Source organism: Cynocephalus volans, chromosome 14 (genome assembly GCF_027409185.1).
Source record: "Cynocephalus volans isolate mCynVol1 chromosome 14, mCynVol1.pri, whole genome shotgun sequence".
NCBI lineage: Eukaryota > Metazoa > Chordata > Mammalia > Dermoptera > Cynocephalidae > Cynocephalus > Cynocephalus volans.
In genome coordinates, this window is record NC_084473.1 from 95,981,580 (window position 1) to 95,998,935 (window position 17,356).

At 43.7% G+C, this 17,356-nt stretch overlaps 1 protein-coding gene across 5 annotated transcripts in view; it reads right to left on the reverse strand.

Annotated features, from left to right (window-relative positions):
* INPP4A (inositol polyphosphate-4-phosphatase type I A) overlaps positions 1–17,356 on the reverse strand; it is a 152,381-nt gene that overhangs the window by 43,851 nt on the left and 91,174 nt on the right. For all 5 annotated transcript variants that reach the window (XM_063078963.1, XM_063078962.1, XM_063078959.1 and 2 more), the window contains exons 5-11: positions 10,472–10,590; positions 8,023–8,139; positions 7,646–7,725; positions 5,915–6,026; positions 4,971–5,061; positions 4,425–4,572; positions 1,667–1,797 (exon numbers count right to left, since the gene is read on the reverse strand). In XM_063078963.1, coding sequence (XP_062935033.1) covers positions 1,667–1,797; positions 4,425–4,572; positions 4,971–5,061; positions 5,915–6,026; positions 7,646–7,725; positions 8,023–8,139; positions 10,472–10,590 — 798 coding nt within the window. The remainder of the gene's footprint in view (positions 1–1,666; positions 1,798–4,424; positions 4,573–4,970; positions 5,062–5,914; positions 6,027–7,645; positions 7,726–8,022; positions 8,140–10,471; positions 10,591–17,356) is intronic.

The following is a 17,356-nucleotide window of genomic DNA, read 5'->3' on the forward strand; positions in this document are numbered from 1 at the left end:
TGCTGGGCAGGTGAAAGGTGAAGGGAGGGCGGCTCGCTGGCCAGGAGGCAGTTCTGGATGCTCAGTGGTGAATGGAGCCGGCGAGAACCACTTCAGAAGGCTGTGGTAACCACGCCGAGCCTGCCACGACTGAGCCTGCAACTGACAGAGCTGACACAGAAATGTGATTTGGGGCAGCATGATGTGAGCACCAGTATAAAAAGCAATGGGCCCACGCCAGACACCGTCTGTTCCAATTCTAGAGACCGCCATCAGCCAAGATTTAAGAAACCAGTTTGGCTAGAAAAACACATGTCTGTTCTGAAAGGCCATAAAGGTCTGCTCATCACCCCAGGTCTGTCGAGATAAACAAATGCAATACAGTGTCTACTCCAGCCCTCTGGAGCACAAACTGAAACACATTCCCTTGTACACATGTGGCTGGTTCACGAGGATTAGTGACAAGTACCCACAATCTTATTTTCTATAATCAGAATCCATAACTAACTAAGAAACACATGCCTACAAAACAAAGGAATTACAAATTAAACTGACAACCAGAAAGGTCGAGGAAATAAACATTCCATCTAGTGAAAAATAAATCGATCTATATTGCCAGCATACGAATTGCAGACCAGCAGGTGTGTGTTCTGCATTTTGCCACAGGAGATTGCTCTCTAGAACCGGACCGTTACAGGGTGGTCCACAGACCAAGAGCACAGGCATCCCACAAGCCTATGGTCAACGCAGAATCCCAGTCCTACATTTTAACCAGATTCTTCGGGGTCTGGATACACACTGACTTCTGAGGAGCTCTGCTCTAGAAAACCCAAGGCTGTGTGGGTTTCACTCTGTCCTGGGTAACAGGCATCCAGAGTGACTAGGTCCCTCAGTTCCTCCAGGCAAAGGCTGCCACTTCTGTTAGTGGTGACTCAGACTTGCTCTCCGCACCAAACCAAAGCCAGGCACCACCATCACCTTGTCATGGAAAAGCCCATATGTTCTGTGTCAAAGCCACATTAAGACTTTGTGATTTTCCTTAAACCCTGAAATTCCATTATATGGAGGGACAGAGGAAAGAATCTGAAAATAGAGAATAATTCAAAATGCTAAAGTAATATACAAAGTAATGAAAAACCACAAAATTCATTCCACTTAGAATAAAAGGGAAATGAGTTAAAAACTGTTTTCTAAACCTGCCCTGAGAGTGTTATGAAAATCAATGGCACCTCTCAAGGAGAAAAGGCAAGGTGTCCCCACCTCACTTTCTGTTTTGAGCCTTACAGTGGGGAGCTCCACGGAATACCTAAACTGGGAAATCCAGAAACGGCTTTGTCTCAAAGCAAATGGCCTATGTCCCTTTGGTCACCTCACTGACATTAGACCAAGATGAAGAAATACTATGGACCAATAATAGCCTGTGATTCCATCTCCCCTTAATTTCTTTCTACAGCGGTTGTTTGGATAGATGACACCATAGAAGGACTTTTCACTGCAATTCACAGATTTATCTTTTTAATTAAGATCTGAAAAACCCGTATTTGAAAGAATTCACACTACATTAGAATCTATTTTTAAAAATTCACTAAAGCGTCTGTCAGTGAGAGTGTGTTAGCAACCTTGGGTTCCAGCTCTCGCTGGGAAAGCAGAAAGCACGCATGCCTCTAGAGGATGGGACTACACCCACCTTTGTACTGATGGAGGTTGGTCAGATTCTCCTGGTACGTGAGGATAATGGTCTGGTACTGGGTGACAATTTGGCGCCGGAGGCTCTCCCAGCAAGGGGACAGCTCCCCCAACTCCTCCAGCTCACACACTCTGCAAGCAAGACATACGTGCATCAGGCGTGGGGCTGCTGCTTCCCTGGAGAGGCCCAGGAGTCCTGACCAGAGGACAAAACGCACATAGAGGCACCACCATGCCCAGGACAGCCTGGCATGACAGTTACACTGTCTGTCTGAAGAGCAAATAGGAGGCAGGAGGACGCACAGCTACAGGAAAGGCAAACCACCGTGACCTTGGGGAAGCACACAGTCAGATGTTCGAGGGAAACACAGTGGAGGCTGGGAGAAGAGAGGCTGTCAGGGCGTGACTCTGCCCTGGTGCTCGGGTGACCTTGCAGGTCACACTCAGGCACAGGCAGAAAGACGTGTGGTCCTCCCAGAACAGGAAGGGCTGGAGGTGCGTGAGTAGCTGCCCCGAGGCCGCCACCCCCAGGGGCTGTGAGGACACGGTCTCTGAGTAGGTGAGAGCCCAGCAGAGAGCTGTAGAACGTGAGACAGCCTGCTCCTCGGCAACCCGGCCCCCACAGCTCCTGCTGCAGTCACTGTCCCCCTTTGTCTGTGTCATTCTTCTTGGTATGGGACAAGGACCAGGGGGAGCTGGCACCTTTCACTATTCCTCCTTTTGCTGCCTATGTGTAAAAAACTAACTGAATCTAAAAGCGGCCTGTTGTGTCATTACTGGTTGAATCGGGCCTGGCTTGGCCTCGTCTTATATGTGTGTGCTCGACAGAGAAATCGGGGATAGGAGGGGGCAGAAAGAAGAGGGGAAGGAAAAGAAGAAGAAAGAGAAATGGTTATCTCCAGACAAACAAAAACTGTACAGGAACTGAAATAGAAACTTCCTAGCTCAGCAATGAATCATAGCTGCATAATCAGAATAGTGAAAACATGAGACAGATTTAAAAAAAAGATAGCCCCGGTAAGAAAATGCGGACCGGGCATGTATAAAAGGCCTAAACTCCTCACCCCAGGAAATCAGTAGCTAAGCCCTGAAGCTGACTAATGAAGAGAGTATTTTAGACATTCAGACACGTAGCCATAATCATTAAAACCACTAAAAGGGGTCGTTTCTGTGAAGTAGATCAGAGGGGAGGGCCCCATGAGTTGAGTTTTTAGTTAAAAACCTTTTGGCACCATTTGGCTTTTTATACTATGCACATGATTTCCTTTAAGGAAAAAAAAAAAAAACTAAATTTATTAAAGTTCTTAGGAATCTACTAAATTGTCTGAAGTAAAAAAAGTTTTGCCATCTTATTATTATTATTAAAATAGCAAAATTAACATAAAAGGGCAGCCAGCGCAGCAGGGCCATGGTGAAACCCATGCGCTCGTCCACCACCAGCCAGTGCGCCACTGGTCTCAGGCCACTCCTGAGCACAGCCTGTCCACCCCGGCCGCTGCTGGCCCCTCTCTTCCGAGTGTCTTTGTGCCTACATTCAGTGGGGCTGCTTCCTATGCCTTGGGTGTCTGTGTGATGTCACCATCGCCCAGAGCCCTGCCCTGACCGACCTCTTCCTTCTCACAGCTCCCGTTCAGTTTCTGGCACATGCAGACAGACGTGGAGCTCCTGTGGGGGCTCCCACTCCCCGGCGTCTGACCGTGTGGCACGACCTGTCACGCCCACAAAGACGCCTCCCACATGGAGTACAGAGCCTGGCATGTGGTTGTTGCTAACAACCAGGACAACAACCAAACTCTGAACTAAAACACCTGTCATATGAATGAACTTTTTAAAGTTATAATACACCACGTAATGGAAAATCACGTCATAATTAAAAACTAAAACATAAACACTGAAGTTACATGGAAAAGTAGACTGTAGCTATGTAAACATATACAAATATGAACAAAGCTGAAAGAAAAATTCTAAAAATTAAAATAACTAAAAATATGTGCAACAGATATAAAGTAATTAGCAAAATATTAACAATTGGTGAGTTTAGGTGAAATGTATGTGGGTGCTCACTGAATTATTCTTGCCAATTATTCTTTTCCATGTTTGAATATTTTAAGATAAAAAAAGGGAACAGAATAGCTGCATTAAAACAGAAGGATTCTGGTTTCCTTGTTTTCTTTCATGCTTCTGTCATATTGTGTTTATAATTAACATATTTTAGGACAAGGAGTAGAAATGACGGTCTGGACAGACAGGTGACATATCTGCAGGGTGAACCACTCTCCGGCTTCTCCCTCCTAAGACTGATAAAACATGCCCTGGGCTCAGAGAGGCACAGGGGCTGAGACTCTTGCCCTAGGGAACCCAAGTGTCCTGATGGTCACAGTCTTCTGGAGCCCTTACCTTGGAGGCCCTAACCCAGGAAATGGCTCACCTGCACAGCTAGGACCAAAGAATGACCAGCTATTTCTACCTTTCTGAAGGACAAGAAGCAAGAGGGGAAAAGGAAGGGGTGGGAAGGGCAGGAGTGCTGAGAGGGGGACACACAGCTGGGGCTTCAAGCATGCTGTCTCGTGAAATACTTGCCCAGGAATCTGCTGACAGATAAGCAAAGGGAGCCTGTGACAAGCCAAGGCTACCGAGCTGGCAATGGCAAGGCTGGGTCTGCAGGCCAGCCCATCTGATGCTCTGCCTGCTGCCTCTCAGAAAGGAAGGGGCACATGACCGGGATGTGACGGGTGGTCAGCCCCTCCACATGGCCTCACCTGGCTGCGTCTTCTTCCAGCAGGAGCTTCACGAACTGTCGTGGCACTTGCAGGGAGAGCACGCTCTCTGCCATCTGCTCCAGGATCCGCAGGTGGTTGCCATCGGTGGTTGGGAACCGGTACATGCGGCAGATGGCACCGCCAAACACTGAAGTGGGACGGCAGGGAAGAAGGAGGCTGTGTGAGCTGGTGGCAGACCTCCTACCCAGGCCCTCGATGATGCTGACACCCTCAAGTCCTCCACGTGACATGCAATCTTCTTGTCCCAGAACATGTAACTCTAATGTGTAAGCGGCTGGGGGTGGGGAGACTGTCAGTCACTGATCCAATGTGAACCTAGAAAGAGCGGAACGGAGGAGGAACCCCCTTCCTCGGAGCATCACTGTTTCTGAGCTGGAAAAACAATGGCACATTGATAAGCAGCAGAGAGGTGACAACTGGAGCGCATGGCTGTGACAGTCGCAGCGGTAGGGAGCAAAGGACAGCCACGGGCCTCAGTGGACACTCACAAGAGTGGCAAGAGCACCAACGGCAGAAGCTGCTCACCCGATTTCAGTAGAGTGTCTTTTCTCAATGAAGCGTATTTGGATCGGATTCCCAAAGCCTCGGTCAAACTCTCATCAACGGGCAGAACCATCTGATAAGGTGTACAGAAAAGTACAAGGAAACTGTGAACTCAGATGACTCCCGAGCACTCAGCAGAAAGGGTGTCCTGAATACACCATAAGAGAACTCTTAAAACGAATATCCACCATTATCTCTACAATGAACATGCTGCCCGAGCCACAAATTAATTCACCTCCCAGTGCACTGAACGTACTCCACACGTGCACGACTCTAGACGTTGTGCACGTCTTCGATGTCACTTCCCCTTGGGTTTGAGTGTTCTGATGTGTAAAATGAAAGGGAGGGAATAGATAATGCCAAGGAATATTTCCCGAGTTAACATTCTGGGCTTGATATCTCTGTACTTTACAACAATGACTGCTTACTGGTGCTGGGGCTCTTGAATTGGGATTCTCTTTTAAGAGCAGGAGTGTCTGTGTGAGACTGCGTGCAGGAGTGTGTATACTGGAGGGAGAGAGGGTGCTCAGAAGGTGGCGGCGTGCGCCAGGGAATGGTGGGGCATGTGTGTCTGGGAGAGGAAGATGTTAACGAAATAAAACAGATGTCCCGTAAAATCCTCAAATCTCGTGAAATCTCGTAAAGAGGGTCTCAACTATCTATTCACTCATGCTCCACACCCCCAGCCACCCCCTTCCCTCCCCACTGCGGGCCTGCCTGCTCACTCCTTCCCTTAGAGATGGCCAGTGTGGCGCCTGGAGCAGACACAGCTCCAGGGCACCAGGGCCTCCCCAGCCCTCCGCTACTTGGAGACACGCGTGGGGAGGACCGAGCGTCCTGCGGGGGGCAGCATCAAGCAGCAGGCCCTGCCCTCTGCTGAGCACAGAGGCTAAGTCCATGTGGACAGAGGCAGGTGCCGTACTCACCCTCCCATTGACAGTGTCCAGGGACCGGGTCACGGGGGGCCGTTGGTCTGACTTCTCCTCCATCTGCCAGCCGATCACGGTGATGTTACCCACGCGGTCGCTCTCTGCAGACCTGCAACAAGCAACTTGGATGAGCGGCATTGCGACTGTGCTTCTCCTCTGCTGAAACACAAAGCTCAGCCATCCTGGGCCATCAGGCGTCATGGGAGTAGCAAGGCCCAGCCAGCTGGTCAATCAATCAGCCATCATTGCATGCACAGGCTCCCTCCAGGGACACAGACAAGGAAACCACGGGGCACGGGGGAAGGCTCTGTCTGAGAGGGGACAAAGCAACACAGAGAAGTGTGGACATGCCCTGAAGTTGGAGGGGGCTTCCCCAAGGAGCCAATGCTGCTCTGAGCTGCCACCAATGGTGAGGACACATCTCAGGGTCAGGAATGGAGGGCACCTATGTCCAGTACTGGATCCCCTTCTGCTCCTTCCCACCCCGCCCTCAAGCTTTGATTAGAACCAAGGCCGAGGCCTGGGCTCCAAATAAACTGAGACCACCCAGGGGTCCCCGAAGCCCTGGAGTCCTGATATGATACAGCTGGTGCTACTCCAGCCCCAGTCATCTTCCCCCTGAGACCCTCCCCGGTGACTGATGGCTGCCTGGGCCCATCTGATTCAGCCAGGGGAGCTCCTGGGAAACGCTGGAGCCTCAGCTTTTTACTTATGATGTTTGATTTAGCCTGGCTCTTAATTTTTATGTGGTCACATCTACTGGCCATTTCCTTTGTGACCTCTCATTGTTCTCATACCTGGAAAATTCCTTCCCGATGCTCAATAATCATCTTTAGCTCCTTTTAAAAAGGATGATGTCCATTTCTTACATTTGACTCTAGTCCAGCTAGAATTAATTCTGGCATGTGATGTACCTAAATATTTTTCTCAAGCAGCCCTTTCCCACACAAAATCCCTCTCACTTTACGACAATTCTTCTTTTTTCCTGAATCAAGCTCTCCACACACATTAAGGACTGCTGTAGGGCTCTCATCCTGTCCTCTGACTGAACAGCCAATGCCTGCAAGCCTGTCATTAATGACAGTAGGTCCAGAATGTGTCAATATTGTAAGGAATTAATCTACTTTTTTTGATCAGATTTTCTTTGCTATTTGGGATTATTCTCCCAGAAGGTATTTTTTCCAATTTTTATATTATTTTGAAAAAAGAATACTATGTCAGGGTTTTGGTGGGAACTTCCCCTAAAACGAATTTAGGAAGGACTGACAACTTGACACCTTTCATCTCCCCACCTAGGGACACAGAGGGGTTTCCCTTTCATTCATTCATTCCCTCAACAAATATTTATTGAGCACAGGCACTGCTCTACATGCTTACAATACAGCAATGAAGGAAAGCAGATAAAAATTCCTGTTGTCTGGGAGATTACATTCTATCGGGGAGAAGACAGATAACAGATAAACACACTTAGTATTACTAGAAATGTATCTAGGCTTTCCTTTAGGTCTGAGTACTGCTGTGGTCATATTTCCTACAGACACTGCAAAATTCCATTCTCTGATACCCCTCTGATAGACCGAGTAATTCGTTTTGCTTGGATGAAACGGATATACTGGCCTCTGGGAGGGGGCAGGGTTCTCCCTCAGTATAGGAAATGAGGCCTTTCCTCACCTGTCTCTGGACCTCATAATTCCAGATCCTTTCAAAGGAATAACATTAAATACCAACCTTAGTGTTAAATGCAACCTATGATGCCTGTCCTGGAGCAGATCTTTGACAATGAATGTTCCAGAGCCCAGTAAATACATCTGCAAAAGATAGGAAACACACACAGTGTCAGTGCACTGGCTCTGCCTCTGATCCAATTACCATCGCTGGGGGTGCGGAGGGGGGTCCAGCCAGCTGGTTCCCATGACACATCTCACTCTCACCTCAGGAGCCCACTGGGAATGTTCAGCAAAAAATTCCCAAAGACAAGTATGTTTAGACATGAGTTAATTTGTGAAGCAGTAGTAAACTCAATCTTGGGTTCACCTCTTACCTCTCAAATGATTACATAACTTTTAAAAAAGGAAGAAAATCCCATGAACTACTTATTACTTAACTGTTCCCTGAGATCTATCTTTGACATCATACACAGATAGTTTGATTTGTGTCATCTGATTGATGAGAGAGTCTTGAAAGAAGGCAATACTGCTTAGAAATATAGGATTGTTGGTTCCCTAGAACAGAAAAGGAAATAATCAGAATACAGAGTTAGATTTTTTACAAGTAATTGCTTTTGAAATACACCAACATTTCAGAATGAGAAACTAACATCATACTGACTTGAATCAACACAAATGCACTTAAATGAATGCACACAACCAAAATACTGCTTTCCAAAAAAGGAATATGTAGTCTGATGTAAACCGTTAGGGATCCCATGCAACAAACGTCCCACTGCACACGCTGTGCCCAAGGGCTCATTTGTAAGGGTTTTACACTCTGTAGGAGGAATTATCTATAATTAAAATGAGTTGAATGTCCACATGCATTTTTACTTTTACCAAGTAAAGTGTACTATGTATTTGGACCTACTACTTTGGGTTATTCCTGTAAGACGTACAAGCAGGCAGATGGGAGAGGAAATGAATGGCTTAAGTGGTTTATTATTTCTAGCATACTGTGTTTGGAATAATTAAAGCCTGACTTTTTAAAAGCTATCCTTTTTAAGGACCAGCTGCTAGTTTCTAGATCATAACTGGCTATTTCCTGGCAGCTTCGCCCTGCCCCCAAAGCTCCATAATATCATATTCTCTCTCTCAGGCAAGGGTTAGCTTCTCAGCCAAACCCTGGTTCCTGCTGTATGTGCTGGGAAGTCTGTACCTGTGGCCATGTTCTCTCTGCAGCTCCAGATCTAGTCTGTCAATGCCTGCTGGAGCCTCAACCCAACTCAACTTCTCCCTCCATCAGCCCTTGGTTAAGGCCATCTCTGACTCTCTTTCCAAGCAGGCTGAAGACCAGGATGTCTGCTTTGGTACCTCCTCTGCCGTTCTCAACCACCCAGTGGCCACCAACTCCTCCTGTGAGTTCCACCTCCAGAGCCTGTCTCCCCCTTCTTTCTGCTCCCTCCCACGGCTTCACTCCCCCAGTGGTCAGGTGGACTCTGCTGTAAAAAAAAAAAAAAAAAAAAAAAAAAAAAAAAAAAAAAAGCCTGCGCCGGCTGCTACCCTCTGCTGCCTTATACACGCCCCGGGCTGGTGTCCAAGGCTTCCCTTCCTTGCTCTCCTATTGTGCCTCTTGCACACACTGAATAGGGCACAGTTATACCCCAAACACACACAATGCTTCCCTATAGCTGCACCTTTGCATCTCTACCACTGAACTTTGGCATGCTCTTCAGTGTGTGTCCCCAGACTGGCCGCATGGCTACCACCTGAGAGCTGGTGAAAAATGCAGCCTTCGGCCCCACCCTAGCAAGCCTGCCCTGACCCTCCGAGCTGGATGGGACCCCAGCCTCCTGGTGCTTCCCTCACCTTTCCACTCGAACACTTCCCACTCTTTGCTGTGCAGAGGAGCTGCCACATCCACTTCCGCTTCCCCACTCACAGGCTGCAACAGGCAGGGACTGTGCCCCCATGGCCTTTGTGTCATACACAGCACCTGGCACAGTGCTGAATGTGAAGGCAGTGCTCAACAAATGCTTAGAAAACAGAATTGTTGACTTGAACTTAGAAACAAATTTCTAAGAAACTGGTCCAGCTTCTAAAATGCAAAACTGGGAAGGCTGGCCAGTTAGCTCAGTTGGTTAGAGTGTGGTGGTGTAACACCAAGGTCAAGAGTTTGGATCCCCATACCTGCCAGCTGCCAATAAATAAATAAATTAATTAAAGAAATAAAATGTAAAACTGGGGAAAAAGAGGAAATGTTATTTATGTTTGTTTGATAATTCTTCATATTACAAATAAAATGCTGCAAAATCTCATACCAGTGACTTGTATACTTAGTGTCATAACTTATATAGTGTGATCAATTATCTAAAAGAATTTTGTAAAATTCCCTCGATGAATGTATATCATTCAACTTAATGTAAAGCATAAACATAACGCAAAACTCAAAAGGCTGTAAAAACAAAAACTAACAAAAATAGGGGTATGTCCCAGCAAGAGGGTTGGTTAGTAGTTAACATTCCTCCTTTGATTGATTAATCAAAAAGCTTTTTGGCTAATTAATCAAATAGCTTTGATTAATGGGCACAGTTTGCCAAAAGTAGCAGCCAATTTGAAGAGACAAGGAAAAATTAGATCTTATTTCTTAAAAGGCAATCATCCTCATAGGAATTGTTCGAAAATAACCAGCCAATAGTTAAACAATAATTGTAAAGGATATGGCAAATATAAACGCCACTCAAATGAGTAAGTGTGATGAAAAATATCAGCGTGCTGAAAACCCACGGGAAAACAGCAACAACTCACATAAACATACTTGCGACTGCAGATGCTGAGGTAAGCTAGAAACACCTGCGAGCGTGTCCCGCGGCTCCCTCCGTGGAGGGGGGCCAGCAGCACTCACCTCAATGATCTCCGTCTGTGCATGCTTCGTCCAGAACGCCTGAGGAGGCGTGGTCACACTCACTGCTACGAAACTATTTGGTTTTCGATCTAGTGATGGAGTATGCAGCTCACTGCAAGCTACAGAATCAAGATGGGACAGAAAAGAATCCTTTAAAACCAGGCTCTGGTTAGTTCTCTGTTCCAAACACACCCAAAGAAAGCACAAAGAGTAAATGGCAATCAAAGGGAAAAGACCATCACATTGTCAATCGTCACAGGGAGGCAGGTCATTTTTTAAATTCGAAACTCTTTCTTCTCATTCCTCCTCTCCTCCCCCACCTCCAAGAAAGCAATGCCACACTGCAGTGAAAGTCTGTGCCGAAGGGGGCTTCATACGTCCATGGGGTGGAACACAGAGCCAGCCACCTCCTAGGGGTCTGACCCCTAAGGCTGATCTCAATAACCAACTGCACTCTAACCAAGTGAACAACGAAGTCAGTCTATGAAATCTGAGACACAGCTACACATGCCTACATCTCATGACTGCTGTGGCCTGGTCTTGATGTGTGGATGGATGGATGCTGGAAGAAAATTAAAATTCTATGGCAAAATAAAGTTTTTTGTTTGTTTTTTTTCAAGTAAGTCATTGCTCATTTATTCTCCTTATAAAACTTGAATCAGAGGCGAGATTATTAAAAATGTTACTTTTCAAAACTAAAGGTACCTTGTAGAACTGTTTGAGTTAGAAAAACGTATCATACTAAGCATTTTGAAATAGATTATAAGACTCAGATAATTCTTTTTTTTTCTTTTTGATCCTTCACCCAATTTTCAAGGACTCAGGTAATATCACAGAAGTGACCCATAGGAAAATGACTGTATTTCATTGAATCAAAAATGTTCCTTATTATAAAATGCACTGTAAAAGAAAAAAAATAAAAATACATTGCCATTAAACTATAATATGCCATTGACTATACGACACTTCCTCATTAAAGAGATAATAAAATGTGGGAAAAAAAAGAAAACCTTGGAATTGATGAATATATGGTAAATCAAAGTTCAACACTAGTAAAAACAATTAGCTTTTTTGGTGGGGTTCATTAGGAATATAAATGTTCCATTTTTCCCTTTTAAATTAAGAATAGAGAACATTAAAATTTATTAACTCTTTTTTGGTTTTTTGAGATGAAAAAACTGGTGATGGGTGGTGGTAACGGTTGTGAAACCACGTGAACAGACTTAATGCCACTGAACTGCATATTCTAAAATAGCTAAAATGATAAGTTTAATGTTATGTATATTTTATCACAAAAATAAAAATTAAAAAATTATTAACTCTAATTAAAAAATGCATTCTCGTGGGCTGGTTGGTCAGCTCAGCTGGTTCAGGGGCAGGCTCATAACACCACGGTCAAGGGTCTGCATCCCCACACTGGCCAGCTGCCAAGACAAACAGAAAAAAAAAAATTCTCATGTCCACGGTAGGTCAGACAAACGCAAGAAGATGAGAGATGCGATGGAAGGAAGCCACTCACAGGGCTGAAAGAAATGGGAAAAAAGGAGAGATTAAGAGAAAGTTAGGAAAATACAAAGAAAGGGAAGGAGGAGACAGATTTGGTAGGGGAGGAGCATAGTTGAGCAGGTGTCTTATGTTTATCTGCAGTAAATTACTGGCCATTACCTGTCCTCTGAAACGAGTTGTAATGATCTAACCACTGCACACAACTCTTTTTGGTTCTAATTACACTTCGTCTGACATTAATACTGCCACACCAGCTCTTGTTAGCACAAACATTTGTGCGTGTGTTTTATGTTACATAGTTACTATTCATTTAGCTATACCCACATTTTCACCCCAGCCCTTTTCATGTTTGAATTTTCCATCCTTTCTACACTGGTGAACTTCCATCTGGAATCATCTGCCTTCTACTGAGGAACATCTCTTAGCAATGATTATACTGCAAGTCTGGTGTTGACATATTCTTTTGGCTTTCATGGTTTAAAAATGTCTTTATTCCACCTTAACTCTTAAAGGATATTTTTTTCTAGGTAGTTATTTTCTCTAAGCACCTTAAATATATTGTCTTTGGGCTTCTATTGTTTCTGTTATGAAGTCAGCAGCCAGTGTAATTGTTGCTACTTTAAGAGAGAGAGAGAGAGAGAGAGAGAGAGAGAGTGTGTGTGTGTGTGTGTGTGTGTGTGTGTGTTTTTCCTGGTAGCTTCCTAGCTTCCATGATTTTCCCACTAAATTTGGCTTTCAGCCGTTTTACTACAATATGTCTATGTCCTTTTTATTTATTCTGTGACTTACTGTATTTTATAAGTTTGGAAAAAATGCTCAACTGTAAATACTTCTTCTGAACCTTCTCTCTTTATGTTCCTTCTTGGACACAAAATAAGTGTATATTAGATCTTCTCACTGTGCTATGTTTTTTACACTCTCTTCTGATATATTTTCCATTATTTTAAGAGAGAACATTTTAAGAGAGACTGGATTTATTTTGGAAATTGTCATTTTGACCTATATCTAGAACCATTAATTTTCTCTTTGGATGTGTCTAATCTGCTTTTTAGACCCATCCATTGATTTTTTTTTTATCTTCAGTTATTTTATTTTTTAATTCTAGAATTTCCATTTCGTTCTTTTTACGGTTTCTAGTTCTGTGATGAATGTTTTTTTTTTTGACCAGTAAGGGGATCGCAACCCTCGTCACGGTGTTGCCCACACCAAGCTCAGCCAGTGAGTGTTGCCATCCCTATGTAGGATCCGAATCCACAGCCTCAGCGCTACCAGCACTGCATTCTCCTGAGTGAGCCATGGGGCCAGCCCTGTGATGAATGTTTGATAATGTCTTTATTCTACTTTAACACAGAGTTATAGACCAAATGTTTGTGTCCCCCCCAAAATTTATATGTTGAAATCCTAACCCCCCAATGTGATGGTATCAGGACGTGCAGCCTCTGGGAGGTGATTATTAGGTCATTAGGTCCTCAGGAATGGAATTAGTGCCTTTAAAAGAAGAGACATGAGAGCTTGCTCCCTCTGCTCTACTCTCCACTATGTGAAAAGACCGCCATCTGCAAACCAGGAAGTGGGCCCTCATCAGACAACAGATCTGCTGGCACCTTGACCATGGCCTTTCCAGCCTCCAGAACTGTGAGAAATAAATTTACATTATTAAAACCACCCAATCTACGGTATTCTGTTATAGCAACTCAAACGAAGACACATAGCCATTACAGTTATTTTAGCATCCGTGTCTACTAACTGTAGTATCTGGAGCGACTGTGGGTCTGTTTCTTCTGTTTGTCTATGGTCATATTTCTTGTCTACTCATGTTTCTGAGAATTCATGAGTTTATGCTGATATTTTTTAAATCGTGTGTAGAAAGTGAGGCCTAGCATGACACTGCCTTTCTCCAGGGAAGACGTGTAATGGCTTTCCTCTGGTTCTAAGGAGCACTAGCACGCTAATGTAACTTCATTTATTTTCAGGAACTGAGTAGACCTGCAGTCCCTATGAATACCTGCCTCTGATTCCCCTTATTTCAGAAGTGTAGGCTTTTGGGTTCTAAATCAAAGTGAGAGAGGTTTTGCCAAGTATCCTTCCCCTGTGGACCCCAGTAAACAATCCCTGTCATTTCAACACAGAGAAGCCGTCAAACGCACTGCTTCAGCCTCTGAACCTTTCAGCCTTCCACAGAACTTCAGAGTTCTGAAACAATTGATTTTGACCGTTTTTCCCAGTATTCTTATTGCCTTTATGGAAAAAAAATATATTTTTGGAGATCTTCATTCTGCCATTCCTGCCCTTATCTTTCTCATTTTCAAAATATCCACTGGTAATTAAAAATTTAGAAAAAAATTTAGTTTTCAGGTTGTCCCTCTGTAGTATCTTCTCATATCTCTTTATAAACTTTCATTTTTAATCAGAACCAATAAAATACAAAGGACTTAGGCTTCAGTTCCATGAGTTTTGACCATCATAAACACCATGTAACCATCATCAAAACAGGATAGTGAACTTTTCATCAGACTGGAAAGTTTCCCTGGTACTTCTCAGTCAATTCCCTGACCTCTGAAACCACTTTCTGATTTCCATCACTGCAGTTCTGTCTGTTCTTGAATTTCATATAAATAGAATGTCTCTGAGATTCACCTTGTTACATGTGCTCATAACTCATTTTTTTAATTTTAATGAGTTGTATTCCTTTGTATGAATGTACAACAATTTATCCATTTTACTGTTAATAAACATTTGGGTTATTTCCAAATTTGAACTATTATGAATAAAGGTGACATAAAAATTTTTGCTCATAACTTTTTATGAACAGATGTTTTCATTTCTTTTGCATAAACACACAAGAGTGGAATTTCTGGGTCATAGAGGAAGATATGTTTAAATCTGTAAGGAACTAACAGTTTTCCAAAGTGTTTGTATCATTTTACACTCCCATTAGCAATGTACATAAGTTCCAGTCGGGTGGGGCTGTTCTTTTTTATTTTTGCTGATCCAATGAATGTGGTCTAATTTGCACTTTGATGATGACTAGTGATGTTAAGCATCATTTCACCACGTGGTTTGTATAACTTATTTTGTCAAGTGTCTGCTAAAGTCTTTTGTTCATTTTCAAATTGGGTTGTTTACTTTTTTACTTTTTACTTGTAAACATTTTATTCTGAATTTGTCCTTTGTCGGGTATATGTGTGGTGAATATTTTTTCACAGTCAGTGGTTGATCCATTTCCTTAATGGTGTCTTTTGATGCACAGTCATTTCTCATCTTGATAAAAGTCCAATTTATCCTTTTCTAAATTTTAGAGAGTAGTGTAAGGAAAGTAGAAAAGGTTTAGTCAGGCTCACTCTCCTCATCTATTACAAATGGGCAAGATTCAGCACATTCACTAGAAACACGTTATAAAAGTAGAGTAACTGCACATGTGTGTCCATTTACTGATTCAGCATGATTGTTGTAATTATGTAATGCTTGGCTTGTGGCTGCTCTTGTGTACTAAAAGTATAAAGGTAACTGCTCTGAACTGCTGGTCAGCAGAACAGCAGAGGAGAATGGCAGAGCTCATCTCTGAGGATAAAAGCATGTCTGTGAAGCTCTTATCTGAAGAATAAAGTATGCCTACCTTGCATAAAGCTGCCAGAACCTTCTTTCAATCACCTGACTCACGACCTGCCCAGGAAGGGGCAGAAGGACCTGAGATTCCTGCTTGACAAGTGGTAGGTAGAAAAGTGCCCCCCTCTTCCACCCAAAATGCCCACTTCCTAATCCCCAGAACCTGTGAATACCTTACATTACATTAAGTGGAAAAAGGACTTTACAGATGTGATTAAGGTTGTGGATCTTCATCAGATCCCTGAAGTGGCCAGCTGCCAAAAAAAGAAGGTTATGGATCTTCAGATGGATTATCTGGATGGGCTCAATCTAATCACATGAGCCCTTAAAAGTAGAAGAGGAAGGCAGAAGGGCGAATCATAACGATATGACAATGGAAAAAGAGGCAGGAGAGATGTAAAACATAAAAGGCACTCAACCTACCACTGCTGGCTTTGAGGATGGTGGAAGAGGGCTGAAGTCCACAAGAGGAACGTGAGGGGCCTCTGTATGCTGGGAACAGGCCTTCACTGATAGCTAGCAAAGTAACGGGGTCCCGAATCCAAAAGCCACAAGGAACTGAATTCTGCCAACAACACGAATGAGCAAGAAAAGAGATTCTCCCCAAGAGCCCCCAGAAAGAAATGCAGCCCTCCTGAAACGGACTTTGATATTGTGAGACTCTAAGCAAAGACCCAGATGAGCACATTGGATTTCTGACCTAAAAGAACTGTAAGAAAATAAATGTGTATTGTTTCAAGGTGGTTATTTTGTGGTAACTTGTTATGGCAGCAATAGCAAACTAAAATGCAGAGTTAGTGCTTTTTGTGTTTCATCCAAGAAATCTTTGCCTACCCTGAGGTTGAGATTTCTCCTATATTTTCTTCTAGACACTTTAAGGTTTTATTTATCTTTTTCAATTCTCTTCTATTTCTTCTACTATGTCTGCCCCAACAGGAATCCTCTGATTTCACTGTTCCACTTGCTCTCTTTCCTCTAAGCTACAAACTGTCTCAATGACCTGTGGTCTCCCTCTGCCAGTGCTCTCATCAGGTGCAGGTTCTTGACGACCATGCAAGGTTGGAATATTTGGGTCTTTCAGCCACTAGTTATGGCAGATGGGCTGAGGTATAACAGGTGGCCACCAAAGGCTAGGAAGATTGAAATTACTTTAAGGGCTGGTGGGCTCATGGCCTTCCTACAAGCAACATTCTCTCCTGGCCTTGTCCCTACCCAGCCTATCAAAATCTCACCTCATGTTTAATTACTGGCTCAAGTTCCATAGCTTCCACGAAGTTTGCTCTGAGCAGGCCACGGTCACGTCCCTTCTGTTTTATCACTTACATCACTCATTGGGCATATTTCCATAGAAATCATAAATCTCTGATATGTGTGCCTTGTCTGTCCAACCTGATCATCTGTAATTCCAGCTGCATAAATGCTAAATAAATGCTGTTGAAGTAAACTAGTAAAACATATTTCAAGTGCATACATTTGACTCGGCAATTCTATATCCAGGAGTTTATCCTCAGGAAATAATCAGCAAAATGTATGAAAGATCTCTGTACAAGTATGTTCACTGTGGTGGTGTTTATAATGGCAAATTGGAAAGAAGCTAAATGTCCAACACTAGGACAGTGGTTAAAGTAAGCATGGCACAGCTGTACAATAGACTCTGTGTAGACATCCAAAATGATGAAGCAGATCCCATATCTATTAAAGTGAAAAGATGCCAGTGATATTTTGCTACATTAAAAAACATGTCAGAAACACTAGGATGACATTTTTGCAAAT